Source organism: Nannospalax galili, unplaced genomic scaffold, assembly GCF_000622305.1.
Source record: "Nannospalax galili isolate Female #2095 unplaced genomic scaffold, S.galili_v1.0 scaffold304, whole genome shotgun sequence".
In the NCBI taxonomy this organism is placed as follows: Eukaryota; Metazoa; Chordata; class Mammalia; order Rodentia; family Spalacidae; genus Nannospalax; species Nannospalax galili.
The window spans coordinates 3,182,093-3,202,032 of NW_008352325.1; the positions used below are offsets into that span (position 1 = coordinate 3,182,093).

At 40.3% G+C, this 19,940-nt stretch overlaps 1 protein-coding gene across 1 annotated transcript in view; it reads right to left on the minus strand.

The window, feature by feature from the left end:
- The window catches only part of Abca13 (ATP binding cassette subfamily A member 13), a 449,044-nt gene that overhangs the window by 239,849 nt on the left and 189,255 nt on the right, over positions 1-19,940 (minus strand). The window contains exons 32-35 of the mRNA XM_017802262.2: positions 13,131-13,245; positions 11,507-11,836; positions 9,371-9,440; positions 7,131-7,262 (exon numbers count right to left, since the gene is read on the minus strand). Coding sequence (XP_017657751.1) covers positions 7,131-7,262; positions 9,371-9,440; positions 11,507-11,836; positions 13,131-13,245 — 647 coding nt within the window. The remainder of the gene's footprint in view (positions 1-7,130; positions 7,263-9,370; positions 9,441-11,506; positions 11,837-13,130; positions 13,246-19,940) is intronic.

The following is a 19,940-nucleotide window of genomic DNA, read 5'->3' on the forward strand; positions in this document are numbered from 1 at the left end:
AATGTACCTAAAGGCCTAACCTCTACAAGTTACTTACAGTGGTTAGTTTTTATTGTCTACTTAACACAAACCAGAGTCACCTGGAAATAGGGAACTTCGACTAAGGGACTTTCTAGATCAGATTGGCGGGTGGGCATGTATGTGGGCATTTTCATGATTGCTGATTGATGTAGGCGGGCCTAGCATGCTGTGGGTAGTATCATCTTTAGGGAGGTAGACCTGGGCTGTATGATAAAAAAAAAAAAAAAAAAAAAAAAAAAAAAAAAAAAAAAAAAAAAAACAAAAAAAAAAAAAAAAAAAGAAAAAAAGAAAAAAGAAAAAAAAAAAAAAAAAAAAAAAAATGGTAGATGGGGGGGCCGTGCGTGCTGTTGGGGGTATCATCTTTTGGGGGGGTGGCCTCGGTGGTATGATAAAAAAAAAAAAAAAAAAAATGAGCTGAGCATGATTCAGGGACTGAGCAAGACAGGAAGCTAGTAAGCAGCACCCCCACCCCACCCCCACCCCCAGTTCCTGCCTCTGCTCCTGCTTGAGTTCTGGCCCTGAGTTCCCTCAGTGATGGGCTGTTACCTGGAAGTGTACACTACATAAACCCTTTCCTTCCTCAGTTGCTTTTGGTCATGGTGTTTATCACAACAGAAAACAAACTTGATCATGATTGAAATAAAAAAGGGCTACAAAAGACTATTTCAGTACCATGACCATCCAGCAGAGGAGAGATGTGCAACTGCTTACGTATTCTAATCACCATAGTAGAAAAAGACTCCTATGCTCAAAGGAACATGAATGGAGCCATCATCTCTGAAGAGTGAAGGGAGGGTGAACGGCTGTTACTAGGTCAGTAGTCTTGGCCACTGTTTTGACATTTGCTTGTGTCCCCCAAATTCCTGTGTTGAAACCCTAATCCTGGTACTTCAGAATATGTGTGTTTGGGGAAATGCAGTCTTTAAAGAAGTAGCTACCGCAAACTGAAGTCCAAAGGTAACTACTTGTTTTTCAAACAACAAACAAAAACCAAGAAAGAAGACTAGGACAGACACACTGAGGGAAGACCATGTAGCTCATTAGGAGACATCAGCCAATTACAAGTCAAAGAGAGAGGAACCCACCTCTCATGTCCTTGTCTCAGACTTGTAACCTTCAGCAATCAGAGCCAATATCTGTTGTTGATGCCTCCCTGACTGTGGCCCTGCGCAGAACCATGCAGTTCCTCCCTACCCCTTTGGAGGAAAAGGATGAGTCTCCTGGATAAATAATTCATATCACAGCAGGGTTACCCTGGCTCTCTTGTCTCCAGACTCTGGATTTGTATCACTCACAAGTCCTATGGCCACCAGTGTGCCAACCCTGTATACCACCTTTGTCTTCACAATGGAAAAGGAGGGACAGAAAAGCTTGTCCAACAGCAGGTTAATGGAACCAGAAGCCACATGCCGGCTGGCTTTGCCTCTCACCTTACCTTCCTATCCAAAGGGATAGCAGCTAGAAGACACTGGTGTCCTTCCATACAAGGTACCTTCGCCTCAAGCAAGAAAACAAGTTTACCTCATCTCTGGCACCTGTTCCTTTAACTTCAAATGATCCAATAAAACCCATCACACACATGCATACAAAGCACTTGTGGAAACAGAAAGACATAATAAATAAATGAATACATCAAGAAAAGTATTCTGATCTGCCATCTGCTGCCCTTGATCTGAGGTACTGGCCAGTCCCACTCGGGGCTACCTAAGTCCACATGCTCAGTCATCATTGAGGGAAATGAGGGGCAAGTCAGTGCAGGATTCAGACACTCAGGGTTTATAGATTTGAATTAGTCATTGAAATTCTAGATGGTAAATAAGACAAAGGTGAAGACATCCTCTGTGTGCAAACAGTCACTGCTCCATCATTTAAACAGGAAAAGACAGATGTTAATTAGACTTTCAAAGCAGAAGAAATGTGCGGGAAACTGTTTCTTTCTGTTAACAAGATGCTGAGTCGCCATTAATGTTTTTAAAGATATGGATAGATGCTTCTGATGACACTATTTTTTCAAACAAAAAAATTTAAATAACCCAATGATATATACAAAAGTGTCTGAAGAAAAAGAAGGGGAAAGATAGCATTACTTCTGGTTAGGGAAATAAGTGGAATTCTTTCTCCGGCTTCTCCAAAAACATATGTAAGAACTCTTCAAACATTTTACAGTAAAAGTAGACCCATGTGGTAGATGACAACCTACATTTTCAGAGTCAGAAGGAAGGAAAGACCAGCTCTGCCGTGCTCAGCCTTTCTGCCCCAGAGGAACTAACTGCATGTCTTCACACACTGGGATTTCCAAAAAGAAAAAAGCAAACTTCAGCTCTAACCCACTTCAACTTAAGGACACGTTATAAAGATCAACACGTTTTTATACAATAGCTTTCAAAGATATGGTCACCACACAGGCACCATCACAGGCACACAGATGAAGACACAGGAACATACACAGAGGTTCGGGCAAGCACCCTTACAATGATTTCAGGAGCCACAGGGGTCCTGGGATGGAGCTAAGACACCCTTCATTAATGGTCATATTCTCATTCACTCACTGGAGTCTTTGGAAAATCAACTCCCATCGGACCTAACTAGTCATGACTGGATAAGTTTTGCTGAGAGGATAAGAAACAATTTCTGTGGAGGAAGGGGGAGAGGGACTGGTGACTCTCCCAGAGGCCACAGTTCCAGCAGGTCATCCAAGTGTCGGGAAAGAGAGAGGGATTGTGAGTCCCCAGAGGATTGGGAGTTCACAGAGGGACTATGCTAGACAAGGGAGAGATTGTAACTCTTGAGTCCAGGCCTATGGGAAAAAGAAGGCAGGAATTTTTCATGATCAGAGACTATACAAACCAGTTTTGCACCAAGCACTCTGGCCATTTTTGCCTTTTCTCAAGGCTGATACCCAACTCTGTAAGGTAGAAAAATAAACTGCTTCATTTCACTACTTTAAGTCTCCAGGACTCTTATTATAAAGTGAAGATCATTGCTTCTCACAATAAATTCTACATATGCACTGTATAAAATTGTTCCTACAGTTAACAACCCTGAGTTGAACACTTAACAAATTTGCTTTCAGCCAGTATCCGGCTAATTTTCTTCCAGTGTCTGTTTCTCCCTAGGTAGTTGTATGCTACACCCAGACACTTAAGTTTCTTTTTCTTTTATTAAATGATTTGGCACTTTGAAAAAGCCATATAGTAAATCTGTATAGTTTATTTTAGAATTATAAAAGAAATTTGTGTTCAGCACCTCTGTGAACACAGAATAAAAAACACAAGATTCCACATAAACTTTAATATCTTGGCACAAATTCCAAGTCGTATGTTTCTAAAACCTTTAAACTGACTGTTGATCTGTTTTGTGCCTCACTTCACAGACGACAGTTGTGAGCTGACAGCAGCTCAGGACACACTTTCCTTCTCAGTGCATCCTCTTTGAAAGTCAAGTTCAGCAGTTGAACACTACTCCAGACAACCAAACTAGAACATAACAGAAATAACCCAAGCCATCCCCTATTCTTAGAAACAGTTTTGTCAGGTTTTTGCTTTCATAAAGAATCTTCAGTGAACATATGTGTTCACACCTTTGGTATTTACATTTTTATATCAAAAAGAACAAACATTTTAAAAAACTGTATACATATTACAAATTTGATGCTGTAGAATGGTAGTAAATTTAGCATTATCACCAATTTTTTTCTTTTTATGTATCTCTATGCTAAATATAATCATTTTATAAAACTTGCCTGCAGCAGAAAGAAAAGGTCATCTTTCATACATTCATAAACATGATTTATGTGACATTAAGCTTTTTGTAGTTTACTAAATACATATTGTTTTCTGAGAAAATGGCCTGTTAGTTATTTGCTGATATTTCTATTGAGATATATCTTTTTAAATTTTAATTTGAGAAAATTAGCTTTTTCTTTCACATAGCTAGCAAAGTTTTAAAAGCTTATACATTTGCCTATAATTCTATTTGACTAGCTTGAAATATTTGTTTAAATTCTTATATAGGGAACTCTTCTGGTGTTTATTATTTTTTTCCTTTTAAATGTTTTTATTGATTTATCTTTGTTTGAGTATTTTGCCTGCATGTATGTAAATGCACCAGTATATGTGATATCTATAGAGGCCAGAAGAGGGTGTCTGATGCCATGGAACTGGAGTTGTTAGCCACCATGTGGGTGCTGAGAACTAAACCTGGGTCCTCTATAGAGTAGCCAATGCTTTTAACCACTGAGCCATCTCTCCAGCCCCTGATTTTCACTGTTTTAGTTATTTAAGTCTTTAAGAAAGGCTTTCCCTATATCTAAAATCATGCATTTCCTATTCAAGTTTTAGTGTGATTTATTTTTATTTATTGATTTTATTGCTAGAAATCATACCCAGTCTTGCACAGGCTAAAGAAGGTCTCTGTCACTGAGCTACATCCCAAACTTCTTCATTATTTTATCTTCTTCATTATTTTAACACTATTTCTATTAAATGTATGAACAAGAGTTTAAATTTTTCTGCATAATAAATTGAACAATAATTTAACCTTTCCATGGATTAAAATGTCAACCTTAAAAGAGTAAAAAAAAATGCACTTGAGCTTGTTTCTAAATTTCCTAGTCTGTTTTCTCTCTGTTGAATCCCCAGCCCCTCTCCAGGACTGAGGAGTGAGTTCAAGATCTTGAGCATGTGAGGTCAGCACTGTCCAACTGAACTACACATCAGCCCCAACTGCTCAATCTTTTTTAAGATTTCATTTTCTTTTTAATTATGTGTATGTGTTTATGTCTGTGTGTGGGTATGTACATGTGAGTACAGGTGTCTGAGGAAGCTAGAAGATAATGTCAGAGCCCCTGGAGCTAGAGTTCCAGGTGGTTATGAGCAGCCCACATGGGTGCCGGGATCTGGACTAGGCCCTCTACAAGAGCAGTAAGCACTTCTTAACCACTGAGCATCTCTTCAGTCCCTCAATTGCTCAATCTACATTATGTATGTATTACACTATTTTAATCTTTACTGATTTATAGAGAGATTTTGCAGAATTATCGGCCTCTACTATTCCCCATTATATTTTAACAATTTTGGTCATTATCATTAATTTATATTTCTAGCTATCCTTCAGTAACATTTTTTCAGTTCAAAACAAATTTGAACTTTGGGACATTTTAATTTTAATGACTTATGTAAGATTCATTACATTACAATGCTCGTGAGATATCACTGAATTTGAGACTATAGAAATTTGTACATTAATTTGCAGAAAACCAACATACTTACAGTAATAAATATCCCTGTTCAATAATACAGCCTCTTTTTTCATTTAGTCAATTCTGAATTATGTTTGCCTACATTTTTTTTACTCTTAATTTGATATCTATTCTCACATTAGAGTCATGCTGACATGCTTTTTTGTAACAGGAAGAATTGTAAGGGAACCACAGCTTTCAAATCAGGTACCCGAGGACAGGATAGGAAATATAGCTTTTATCTCTGATCCCTAAGGCAGCAGGCTCAGGAGAGTTATCTACAAAGCCTGAGCAATAAGCAACAGTCCTTTTCCAGTAAATATCAACAATTTAGAGTCATTTCAGACTCACGCTGGCATTGGTGGGTGTGGGGAATCACTGGGCCTTCCAGACTAAGTGACCAGGGGTCTCCAGCCTACATGTTCTAAAAGAGGTGGAGCCATAAGTTTGAATTCCAAGAAGGAAGTATGTTTGCAGAACCAAAAGCAAAGATTATTCACCTGTTTTCTCATGCAAACAAGAGGATTTGTTTTTATCAGCAGGGCTGATAAGTAACGGCTGTTCTCACGTTAGTTGCTCTGAGCTTTTTGTCAATTGATTTTAATTATTACTTTTAATAATCTTAGTTTTCCTCCTCATTCTTTTACAATCTGGAAAATGAAACCCCTCCCTGTTCAGCTCCATCCACAGTTGTCCTGCAGCCCCAGGGCCCTGCCCCTCTGTCAGTGTGGCCAGCTGGAGAGTTCTTTTTATGTATGACTGTACTGTCTGAATATATATAAGTGCACCCATGTTGTGCACTGTCTGTGGAGGTCAGAAGAGAGTGTGGATCCCCTGGAAATGGAATTATGGATGGTTGTTAGCCACCATGTGGGGAACCAAACCCAGGTCCTCTGCAAGAGCAACCAGTGCTCTTAATCACTGAGCGATCTCTCCAGCCCCAAAACAGGAGAGCTCTGATGCTGACAAACATCCCCTTGGTTTGTGTTTTGACCCTTCTCTCACCTGCTTCCCAGCCAGCTACACTTTTCCACACAGTTCCATAGCATTCCAGTCTCCTGAGAGAGCAGGTAGGTCACCGTCACCAGCACATAGCTACTCATCTTTCAAAGCAATCACTGTGGTGACAGTAACAGTACCAAAATCACCTTCCCTGCCAGATACAGCCACTACCTCGGTGTGAAAATTCAGCTTAGTTACACATGCCAAGCTGGGTATGGCCAGCAGGGCTTTCGCTCATCTGTCTCCCTGTCTCTCTCCATGTCTCCTCTTTCTTTTACTCACCAGTTCTCCCAGGGGTTCCCTCTCTGGAAATGCCCAGAGGCCTGTTGATGCTCTCTGTGCTCTGGCCTGATTCATCTTGTTTCTAGACTAGGCAAAAGACTTGCTCCTTTCATTTCACTAAACTGTGATCTAAAACAAAATTTCAGTGGGATTTAGGGCTGTTTCAGCTAAATTTCAGAGTTCTTGCTTGACATCCCTTATTCTAGCTAGATTTCATTGCTATCCAGAAGCCAAAACTACCAGAGGCCTGAGACTTTCCCACCTTGGCTCTCCTCACTGGGTCTCAGAAAACACAAGCTCTGCTGTGTGGTCTACAGAAACCTGTACAACAGTTCTGTTAAGAGCTATAAGGTGGATGGGCATAAAGGACTTTTAGCCTTCATTCATCCTACAGAGACCTCACCTGGCCTTTGGCATTTCACTTGGGTTATAGATTCTCCTCAAATTCACAGCTCTTTAAAATAAGTCCTAAGGCTTCTCTTATGGGTATCTACTACAAAGAACAATTATTCTAATATTTATGTGCACAGGTTTAAAGAATGTTTAAAGTTTACTCTGTTATCTCATAAAAATGAAGAATTCTTACCAGGAACCAAGTTGCTGAAGTACCATCCACATAAAAAATAAAGGCTTGAATCAAATAGAATCACCCAGCAGACCCAGCCGAATGTCATGCCCCCTGGTTCTGGAGCTCGGTACATATTATGCCACTGGATCCCTGGCAGGGAGGGAAAAAGCAGAGTCACACTGTACATCTTCTGCTGTAGGCTTTCATAAGGGAGCTTATTAGTTCTAATAGAGGCTCATGTGATGCAAAAGAAAGCTCAACACCAGGGCCGCTAGCTCTTGAAGGTGACGTGATCTTGGGCACGCTCACCTCTGCTCAACACCAGAGGCACTGGCTCTTCAAGGTGATGTGAACTTGTGTGCTCTCACCTTTGTTTCAATGGCACATCATGTCACTCTCCAACATCCCAAAACTTCTGAAAGTCATTTATCTCAGGTTTTATTTACTCAACTAAAAAGCAACTTCATATGCATAGACAATAAGCATTTCTCAAATAAAATTTCCTTTGGAACCTCAACTCTCAATTATGTTATCCTCTCTGCTCTTAGAAAATATGTTAAATAATATATAGATGTTCTAGGGTGGTAGTGATTTATTTTCTTACTTTGGAAATTTATTTCTGAATTAAACTATAAGTTAAGAAACAAATTCTGGCAGCTAGAGAGATGGCTCAGCTGTTAAGAGCACTGGCTGCTCTTGCAGAGGACCCAGGTTCAGTTCCTAGCACCAACATGGCAGCTAACAACCATCCATAACTCCAGTTCCAGGTGATCTGATGCCTTCTTCTGACCTCCACAGACATTGCATGATATAGGTGTACTTAACATATATGCAGGCAATACACTCAGACACAAAAAATAAAAATAACAAAAGAAAAAAATTAATTCCTCTTTCTACCCCCTAAGGTAGAACTCAGAAGGAAAAAAAAGTTTCATTTGTATCAAAATAAGCAAGTAATTTAATTTTGACTATTTTTCTTCTATATCTTCTTGATCCAGTTTTTACTTTGAAGATCAGTTGGAGGAAAGCACACAAAATGATTAAAGATTAAAAGTATCTTTTAATGTGTCTTACTGCAAATGTTGAAGAAATCTAAACAGTGTAGATTTACTGGATGCTGAAGTGATCCCCGAATCCCTGAACTGAATTTTATTTGTAGCATATATTCTGCTCTATAAAAAAAAATTGTTTTTATTTTATGTGCATGAGTGTTTTGCTTGCATGTATGTATGTGTCCCACATGCATGCAGTGCTCACAGAAGCCAGATGAGGGTGTCAGATCTTTTGGAATTAGAATTGCATATAGATAGTTATAAGCCACCACATTTGGGTGCTAGGAACTGAACTGTGTCCTCTGGAAGATCAGCTTGTGCTTTTAACAACTGAGCCATCTCTCCAGACCTGCTTTTTCCAAATCACATGAACATCTAAGAAATAGATGTTCTTATTTAAGAATTTATGGTGAAAATCTCAATCTAAGTGAAAAGTACTGCCAATGTATTTTTAAAATGTAAAATAATTTTAATTATTTTTAAGGGAATACAGCTCAGTTGGTACAGTACTTTCCTAGCATGCACAAGGTCCTGGATTCAATCTCCAGCACTGTGGTACATGCATGTGATCCCAGCATATGGAAGACGGTGGCATGAGGATCAGATATTCAAGGTCATCCTTGGCTACACAGGGAGTTCAAAGGCACCTTGAGCTAGAGACCCTGTTTCAAAAAAGAATATTTAAGCTACATAATAACTATACGTGTATGTGTGTGTGTTAATAACTATGCCCACTTCTGCACTGGTGAGACTTCAGATCAAGCAAATAATGAAGATGAGAGTTGACAAATATGTGAGATTATCATGTAAAAAAGGAACTAGAGAAAAGTAGAAAATGTGGCAAAGGACTCAGAAAGATTTATCCTAGTTCAATCATACTCTCAAGTTGGGATGCACGCATGTGCCCTGTTCTTGGAAAAATCTGTAAGGTCAGTAGGTTGACCATGTGCCCTAAGCAAGAGCCAAGAACCAGAACTGGACGATATCTGCAGCAAAAGACACTGAGATGAGATTGTCTTTGACTGTGCTCCAAACTAGAGCAACTAGGTAGGGGGGGGACTCTGTATCAGCACAACCAAACACCAGGATCTGCTTCCCATTTTCTACCTGGTAACAAAAACATCCTGCCAGTTTAGTTATGACATAACTACACATTTCCAAAACCCGACTCACAGAAAGTCGCCTTCTGAAAGGGCAATCGCTTACCTTCCTCCTGTCCTTCCAGAAACGTGATGAAAAATACTCCTTGTCCAAAGGCAGTTGTTGAAAGCAAGCACTACCGGAGGTTGATGGAGTGAGGAGAAAACTATTAGTGTTTGATTCTGACCACAGAAAACCCACAACACCAAATTCAAAGGAGGCACCACAACACCTCCCAAATCTAAGATTCTAAGGATACATTGCTTCAAGCAGTAATTTAAATATCTGAGCCTGAAAAGCTTAGTAGAATGTCATCTTGCTCTGCAATACATGCTAACCAGCTAGTTTTTAACATTAAAAGGATTTTTTTTTTTACTGCAACACTTGAAGTGTCATAAATCCAATGCATGAAATATAGAAATGTGTAACACAAAACAGTGGAAAATAGAATAGAACAATTTACTATTTTTTATTATTAAGTGTATGCCCTGGAGCACAATGCAAGAAGACTGATGGAATGAATATACATTTCTACATCAAAAAGGGAGTGTGTTGAAGGAAAATGTTATTTCATCTTCAGTGGAAGAGGTCCTACATCAGAAAAGAAAGTCCGCTGGAAAAACATCTTGGATTTAAAAACGCTATGTACCAGAGTTAATGGTTATCAATGGCTAGAAAGCATTTGAATAGGTAAAAAGGAACTCATATACTGTAACAAGTGATGCCTTAAACTTAAGGATTGAAGAATAAGCAAAAATAAGAGCATTTGAACCTTAGGTCAAATCGTCAATGATTCACAGTGTAAGGAATTTAGTAAGGGTCCCATACCTAATTAATTCTAACATTAAATTATTGGTTATGAGTTACTTCAGGTGTGATATAAGTTAATCAAACTGATGGATGAATATCAGTTCATTAGCTATACAACAGATACTAATTAAATATAACCATTTCCCTTGTGTGCATAGCTATGTGGTGTGTAGATGGGCTAGGTAAAAAAAAAAAAAACACAGAACATCTGGGCCTAGTGGTGCAGGCCTGTGATCCCATCTACTTGGGAGATGAGGCAGAAGAACTGCAAGTTCAAAGCCTGCTTGGGCTACTTGAGTGAGTTCAAGGCCATCTGGGGCAAAAAGGTTACAGGTCAGTGGTAGGACACTTGCCTCATATGCTCATATGCTCAAAGGCCTAAACTCAATCCTCAGTACCAGAAAAAAAAAAAAAAAAAAAAAAAAAAAAAAAATATTTAAAAAGTTTTTTCCCCCCCCCCCAAAAAAGAGAGAACATTGATTAACTTCTATTGAATTGTCAATTGAAATTGAGAAAAGTAATTTGATTGTCATAGATATATTTTCCTCTGAGGTTCTGAAAGAACAAGAAGGTGTTCTGTTTCCCAGGAGTAAGTGATACAGTGGTCTTTCTGTGCTGGACAAAGGACTTTTAAAAGCCTTTAAATATGCCTTAGCAATCCAGGGATTCCAAATTTCTCTGATCCCTCCTCATTACAGACTGTTATTTCAGGACATTGCCTGACCTGCTGGAGAAGTAATGCAAATTGGTATAGGCATAACCCCAGCTAAGTGAAGAAACTGATTGATATTGATTTGTTCATGCCCTCTGTGGTGACTGAGCTCCTACTATGTGACAGGCCCCATACCTACTCTACAATAGTTAAGAAAAAATAAGTTTCTGTCTCCAATGTATTTTATATTGCAGACTTGAAAGCACTCTCATTCTTTTACAGGGCGTACATTTCAAATGGATGAGTGATTCTGACATTGCTAAGGGAGAGATCTTTACACTTAATGTGATGTAATTCATGATGCTTCAAGAAAAATGCTTATTTTTAACTTCCAGAATAGCTTCAGAAATCTATTTCTTTCCATGCATGAAACAAAGAGAATCTAAAGTTATATGTTTCCTTTAGGTTGCTACTGATTTCCCAGAGTCCTCAGAGAAACCCCATTACAGAAAACTGACACTTCTTAATGGGCTGCCACTACATCAACAGAAACCATTGCAAGTCAATGAACCACCATCATAGTCCTCCATATGTGGGCAGAATACAGAGTGGAGACCTCAGACACATCACATACGCCAGAACGTGACACATTTGCAAGCTGCGGGGGGGGGAGGTGTGCTTTGTTTGTTCATTGACATCTCTTTGCTGTACTTTGCATTTCTACAGAGCAACTCACTTACCAGTAAGCTTTGAATGACAAAACTGAGTTGGTTGTGTAGGACCAACAGGACGATATAAGGCAGAAAGCTAATCATGTATCCCAGGCTGGTACACAGGGCAGCTGTGTTAGCTTGGTTGAAAAATGCACTCAAGAAGTAACTCAGCATGACAGCTGACACCCCAAAATTTAGGAAGAAGAGAAAAACAATAAAGGCATCACTGTATGCAAAGATGCCACTGATCTTCAGAATGATAGCCAGAGCCGCACTGCTCAGAGCCAGCATGGCCACGTTCTCCAGGAACCATGCCAGCAAGTGGATCGCTGGATGAACCCCCATCATCCGCATGTACTGTGAAAAGAAGGAACGACAGGTGAGCTCATGAGTGAGAGGAGTACCAGCAGAAAGGGGAAGTGTGTGGCTTGCAAACCCAGCTCTCAGCAGGGCACTGGGGCAGAGACTTCCTTCCTCAGAGATTTTCATGAGGACCTGACATCGTAGCCATTAACCATGTTAGAGGTGAGAGAACTAAAGCTAGTCCTAAAGACAGTGTCACCAGTAAGAAGCACAGCAGGAAAGGTGGTGAGCAGGTGCCTTAGCCTGTAGGCTTGGTTGACCTCAGTCTAGTCTCGTCATGTTTTCTTATTCATGAGTTTTTGGCCTTAGTTTTTGTTTCTCAGTTTGGATGTGTTGACTTTGTTGAATAAAAGCAAAGAGCAATTAAGGAGGGATACACTGGTGCACACACCTGGTTGGAATATCCTTTGCATGGGCTGTGGCTTGCATTCTGCAAGATAATCTTGGTTGAGGCACCACAATCTCCACCAACCTGCCATCTGCTCATATGCCCTGTGGTGCTGTCTTTGGGGCTGGGCTTGACTTCATATGAAAGAGGTTAAGAAGCAATGAGGTATGTACCCTGGCAGGCCACCTACTGGCTTCATTACTAAACTCGGCAAAAAGAACTTTCAGTCTCCAGGCACTGTGGTCAGGGATCAAACCCACATAGAGGAGAAACACAGACATCCTTGAGTATATGGGTGGTAAACGGGTAGAGGGTATACAAAACAGTAACTAGAGTTCTCTGCGTCACTGGTAGAGTTTAAAGGAAAGCACTTTCTACTTGACCATACAATTTCTCTATTTCAGTAACTGTTCAATAATGAAACAACACAAGCCTGTCACCACCTGGCTTCACTCTTCTGAAAGACTCAATGGGCTGTCACTTCTTTACCAGATACTTTTATAAACTCATTCTTAAAAGCAGTTATCCAATATCTTCAAATTTTAACATTGGGAAAAAACAGTGGGACTTTGCATAGAATCCCAATCAGAAGTTAAGGTAAAGAGTTATGTTTTATAAAAATTACCAAATGAGCAGCACTGTTTTGTTCCTGTACTTACTGTCTGATTTCCTTTTGTCTCAAGGGGAAATATCTGCTAAATTTTGGCAACCCTTCAGAATTCAATAGAAAACAATGTTCCTGGAAGAGAGACTCAGCTGGCACGTAGGAAGGAGCTCAGCAGAGGGAACAAAGGAAAAAGAGAAACCAGGTGCATGGAAAGGCTCATCTCTAACATCCACAGCCTGCCCCTCCCACAGTTCTCTCCTGTGGCCCCACAGGCGAGATCAAAGATCATTTACCTCTTCTATCTGGATCTCTCGCTCATAAACCAGCTTCCGGACCATGCTGGCCACAGACACCATCCAAGTCAACATCATAATCAGTGGAAAAAAGAAACCAACGTTGTTAAGGAACCTGTTAGGGCATAATTATTTCAGTCAGTATCCAAGGGCAGCCAAGGTCAAGGGCAATTGTAGTGATTATAGTCAGGATCATGGACATGATAAGGTCTGTGCATCTATCAGATTTTGAACATTTTTTCACAAGTCACCAGTCACTTTCAGAAGCAGTATCTCAACAGGCCTGTGACAGAGGCATGACAGTTTCAACTGGTGTTGAACTGATCATTCCTTCACTTTCTTCTCGCAGCTTCTAGAACAGCTCTGAGGTATTGACTTGGTGAATTACATTTAAAGTTAAACACAGATAACTTGTACATTATATAGCAACTGTGTACAAAGAATGGAGTGTTTGGACTGGAGAGATGGCTCAGTGGTTAAGAGCACTGGCTGTTCTTGCAGACAACCCAAGTTCGAATCCCAGCACCCACACAGCAGCTAACAACTGTCTATAACTCCATTTCCCAGGGATCCGACACCCTCTTCAAATGTCCTCTGGTATTGCATGACACAGGTGCACTTACACATATGCAGGTACAACACTCATATACATAAAATAAAAATAAATAAATCCAAAAATGGAATGTTTTTGATTTTTCAGTTTTGTGATTTTCTTGAGGGACAGAAAGTTATTATCTTAATATTTTATTTTTACGTATATGTTTTGCCTGTATGTATGTAAGTGCACACATGCATACAATGCTGACAGAGACCAGAAGAGAGTGTTGGAACCTCTGGAACTAGAGTTGTGAATAGTTTTTAACCACCATGTAGGTGTTGGGAACTGAATTCCAGTTCTTTGCAAGAGCAGCCAATGCTCTTAACCACTGAGATATCTCTCCAGCACCCATAATTATTATTTGGGGCATTCAGAATAGGTAGACAGGCAAGTGCCATAATGCATCTTCTTGTACATTCAACGATGCCATCTGTTCTCCAACAGTAACACAGTTTGACACAAAGGAGAAAAAGCTTACAGACTCTTTAGAACAGAAAATAACTGGTGCTGAGTTCATCTGAGGGATAGAATTTTTTTTTTGCTTGTTCATAAACCTCTTCATTTTACCTAACAGCCCCAGAGCTAACAATTACACTCCATTCTTACAAGTATTATGCACAAATATTAACCAAGACTATTCTGAACTGTTACTGCAAAGCCACATTGGTCAGAATTCTGTATTCTGTGACCTGCAGACCATTGAATCTTTATTGCAGAGAAGCCAAATGAGACTTAGACCAACCTGAGCATGGAGCCCTTAGAGCAGCTGCCTCAGCTCCTGAAGCATGCCCAACACCTCACAAGGCTAGCTGATGAGGCCTCTTACAAGAAAGAAAAGATAAAAATATGGAGATTGTAAGACATGGCTTTTTATATGCTCCTGGAAACTAATCCAAAATTAACAAGAGGAGAGAAAATGTACATCTGAATCCTGTTAAAGGCTTGAAAGAGACATCCAAGTATTAGAAAAGCATGCTGAAAACAATCATGTTTGTGAAGGAATCACATGTGCAGAGTAAATACGAATGAGCTCAGTAGTAAAACCCATTCTCTACAGACCTTACAGCGTGACTTCGAAAACACACTCTTAGAAAATACACACAATGGGTGTCAACCTGCACATTAAGTACTACCTCAGAACTCCTAGACCCTATGTCCAGGGAAGCAGAAGAGAAAGGGCTTTGTTAGGCATCCACATTCATCTTTACTGAAATGGAAAGATAGCTTTTGAGTTATGTGGCCACTAATGTCACCTGCTCCTCGCATTTTCTTGCAACTGCTTGCTTGGGAATACTCAATATGCCCCCAATGAATAACAACCAAGGCAACAGAAATTTAGAACAATATATACTCAAGAAGCAAAAAGAGGTTGAGATTATGTAATTGCCAACAAAAGAAGAATGCATGACAGAAAATGGTAACACGGCACAGATGAAAATACTAGATATATTTATTTTAAGATATTTATTAAGGCAAGCCCTTTATAAGAACCACCTGACAGATAATTGTTAGGATTGAGTAACATGATGGCAAGATCACAAGAATACAGGAATTGTGAACTGGAAGAACTTAGGAAGAAATCGATGGCAAAAATACAATCTTCATGATGATAAAATGAAAAAGGACAAAGGATATTGATACTGCACAGAACATATGTGAGGAGGTAGAAAGCAAGAAAATACAGTCAAAAGGCAGCAAAGAAGAGTTTGTTTTGTTTTGTCTTTTTGTTTGTTTCTTTGGGTTTTTGGGGGACAGGCTCTCCCTGTAGCCCCAGCTACTCACTATGTAGACCAGGCTGGCCTCGGTCTCAGAGATCCACTTGCCTCTGCCTCAGAGTGCTAGAATTAAAAGCATGTGCCACCACACCCAACCTTAAGAGTTTTAAATAACTAATAAAATTTTATAAGTGGAGAAGAGAGGGAAAAGACATTCATGTGATCAAGTCCTTGATGAAGGAAAAAAAAATAATGACATGAGTTGATAAAGCTAGAGGCACCAAGGGGTTGAAAAAAGAAAAGTAAAATCTGCACATTCAAAGGCCTTATATCTGTCATGGAATGTTCTAGAATGGCCAATGATCAAATGTATTCTAGAGATTACGGGAGGGGAAGACAACAGAGCACAGTACTTCAACAACTGCTCACATCTGGAGGGAACAAACGGGGACTAGTTGAACAGTAGCCATCCTCTGTAGTGTGTAGAAGCAGAAAGGCATGCAAAGCCTAGTAGCAAAGAAAGAAGGCAGGTGTAGAAAGTGCAACAGAATTCGAGTCTCTTCAAGAGGACGCAGCCCTAAGTAGGGAAGGCATGGCTCTAAGCGAGGAGCGTGGATGACAGGAAAGGGCAGTGACCAAGAGGAAAAGCCAAGAGAGAGCCTCAGAAACTACTCACTGTACTTCTAGTACCCATCTCAAAGTCAGGGGGAGGCGGCACAAGGGAGAAAACACACACAGCAGACAGAGTGCTGGAGACCAAAGAAGAAAACAACATAGACCCAGAAAACACAGTTAACAATGAACATATGACTGAAAAGGTTTGCGGTTCAACCAGACAAGAATCCTGCTCTCTGAATGACGTGTAAGTGCTAGGAAAATCTTCTCGTCCTGTTAACATTTGGCCAGAGCAGCAACAAGAAGTCATTATAGAAAGATGCCTGCTGAGTCAGCTGCCAGGCAGCTCTGCTGACAAAAGCCCCTGCCTTGCCAGTGTGGCCCACACTGGAGACCTGGGCCAACTGTCAAAGGATTATAAGATGAGAAATGACTTGCAGTACCCCTTTCGCTTAAAGGGAAAAGATTAAGTTAGAGCCACTAAGAGTTCCATGTGGAGGAAATCTGTTCTGAGCCATAATCTGGTGTGGAATTCCCTTCCCCACTCTGAGGCAAGGAGGCAAGTTACTCGAGATGCCCCAAAGAAGGGATGAACAGTGACAAGTGCTTAGAGGTGACAAGATCTAAGGCACACAAGTGGAAAGCTTGCCAACAGCCCTATTCTGGAACAGCTGGAAGCTCCCTCCCTGCTGGTTAGCCTACAAGGTGCCTGGAGGTATTATACAAGCTACTAGGGCAGAAAACTTATGAACAGTCTTGGACCCTGTGTGCTACAACACTGACATGTCAGGCAAGATGAGCCCACTGGTACAACAGTGGCATGACTGTTCCAGGGTAACCAACTGCCTTCTGATTGGATTTGAAGCCTGGTCCATGGGAAGGAATACATACTTAGTATTATAAACCAAATGCCCAGGGAAGGAAAAGCAAGGGGGCACAGAGAGACTCTGCACTCCCACCCAGGTGAGTGACATCCCAAGGGACTGGAGATCAATGTTCTTCAATCTTTATATTTGCTATTATTTTCATCATTTCTTAAGGATTTTATTTTTTAAATTATGGGGATATGTATTTGGGGATGGGGTATGTACAGGTGAGTGCAGGCACCTGCAGAGACAAAAAGATGGCATAAGATGCCTGGAGCTGGATTTACAGGCAGTGGTGAGCTACCTGAGGCAGGTCCTGGGATCTGAACTCTGATCTTCTGCAAGAACAGCACATGGTTCTAACTTCTGTGCCATCTCTACAATCTTGTCAGTTTTAGTTTCCAGTTCAAACACTATCTTCTTTTATTCCTTCCTCCATTCTTTCTTACCCTTTCTCTCTTCTCTGATTATAGGTCATTTAGAGACTGCTTAAATCAGAGCAGTTAAATCAGATAGGGCTGTTCAAATTCTTACTGGTAAATTTTGAACTTTCTTTCTCCCATCCTCTTTAGTTTCATACTTTGCCTGTTGAATATTGAATTTTGTGGATGGGCATTACTTAGCCCTATTCTCTTGTCCTGTTTTCTCTTTTTGAACAAGTTCTGCCATATGTTACAGGTTGGCTTAAGGCTGGGGTCTTTCTGCCTCTGCCCCTGAGTATTGACATTTTCTCTTTTCATTTTACTTTAGTTGGAGTCCTTTATCACCTCCTTTCTTTACTGTTCTCCTTTTCTAGTTCCTTTACTTTTCTATTTTTTTATTGTTCTAATACTAATTGTCAGTCTTGCTTTGCTTATTTTCTTTCTATTCCTACCCTCAGTGACAAATAGCTTAGTATACACAATATTACCCTTGTTTCTTCACTCCTGAAAAGTTACTGGAGTTGAGGAAGATGAATGTTTTCAATCAGGCGTTTAACGGTAAGTTTATCCCCCAGATGTGGTTGTTTATACTGCTGCTGCAGTAGTCTTCAACTTTCAGAGTGGTGTTGGGATCATGCCCAGAGCCTTGAGCATGTGGACCAAGGGTTGAGCACTGAGCTACCCAGCTCAGTAGGAAGAAATTACACCTCAGTCCAACCAACAACCTAGTCCCACTCAAACTCTGTCAGTACTTCAAATGACTGAATAAAAGTGATTTAAAAAAAAAAAAAATCCAGCCCATGACCTAATCCAAAATGAACAAGCTGCAACAATGAAACATAAGAAAAATGAAAAGTAAAGACATCATGACTCCTCCAAAATTTAACAATCCCTCTGTAATAGATTCCAATGGAGGTGAAGTAGATGAAATCCAGGACAATGCCTTCTTCTGGCCACCACAGGCATTGCATGCATATGGTACACTTACATACATGCAGGCAAAACACCCATGCACATAAAATAATAATGAAAAAATGCTTTAAGATAAGTGCTAATGAAATTCAGAGAGTCATTAAGGCACACTTTGAAATCTATATTCCAATAAATTGGAAAAATCTAAAAGAAATGGATATGTTTTTAGATACATATGTCCTTCCCAAATTAAATCAAGAGAGTATTGTCCTAGCTACCATTAACTGACAGCTTAACACAACCTACAGTCACCTGAGAACATAATCTCAATTGACGAATTGCCCAGCTCAGATTAACCTGTAGGCATGTCTGTGGAAGGTTGTCTTGATTATTAATTAATGTAGGAAGGCCCAGCCCACAGGAGGTGGCATAATTCCCTAGGCAGGTGGTCCTGAGCTATATAAGAAAGCTACTTAGGCAGGCCCTCAAGCAGTGTTCTTCCATGGTTTCTGTTTCAAGTTCCCTGACTTTCCTCAGTGACAGACTATGACCTGGAAATGTAGGCCAAATAAATCCTTTCCTCTCCTAAGATGAGTCATGACCTCTGTCACAGAAAACGAAATTGAAATAGAAATTGGTACCAGAGAAGTAGGGTATTGCTATGATGACCCTGATCATGTGACCTTTTATGGACTTAGACTGTTTTGTCAGAAGATTGTGAAATATTTGGAACTTTGGGCTAGAAAAGCCATTGAGTGCTCAGTGCTTACTAAGCTACGGTTGGAGAACTTGGAAGATAATGCTGAGAGCAACTCAGACAGTGGAGGCCTGGCTCCTAAAGCTTCAGAGTGGGGCAAGGAGTTAGTTAAGAATTAGGGGAGCTGAAGAGATGGCTCAGTAGTTAAGAGCACTGATTACTCTTGCAGAGGACCCAGGATCAATTCTCCGCACCCACGTAGCAGCTAACAATCATGCCCATTACACAACATGGGTAAACTACACACATGCAGCCAATACACTCATATACATGAAATAAAAATAACAAATAAAATATGTTTTTAAATAATTGGGGCAGGGTCATTTGTGTGATTTTGTGGTGAAAAATGTGTGTACTGATCAGTTGGAGGTGAAGAATAAGCTGTGATTAATAAGAGATCATCACTATAGAAATGAAACCTTTGGTGCTTCATCAGGACAAAAGGATGCTGGTCAGGTAAAGTTGAAAAATTACCTGTGATTAGCAAGAGATCAGCCCATTGAGGTAAAGTCTGTGCTTCACTGGTACAATAGGGAATGATTTCTTCAGAGTCAGTGGCCAGAACATGTCCAAGTGTGAGCTCACAGCAGAGCTTGGCAAATAGTGTGTAAGTCATCCAAGTGGTACTGGTTTTGAAGGTATGAATGAATCAGAGAAAGCAGCAGAGGCTTGGCAGAGAGTCCCCGTGGAGAACCCAGGAGAGGCCACTGGTGAAAGTGTTGCCTCAGTAGTAATGGAGACTCAAGATGTTGGGAGATTCCAGGACCCTGAGATGTCTTCCAAGGACAGTGACAGGTGTGAAACAGAGCTGGCCCAATTCTAAGAGGCAAGCTGTGTGTGCTGTTGATGGCAGAGCTAGACTTGGAGAAGATTACTTAGTGGGTGAGTCACAGGCATTGGACATTCAGCTATAGGATTTGGATTT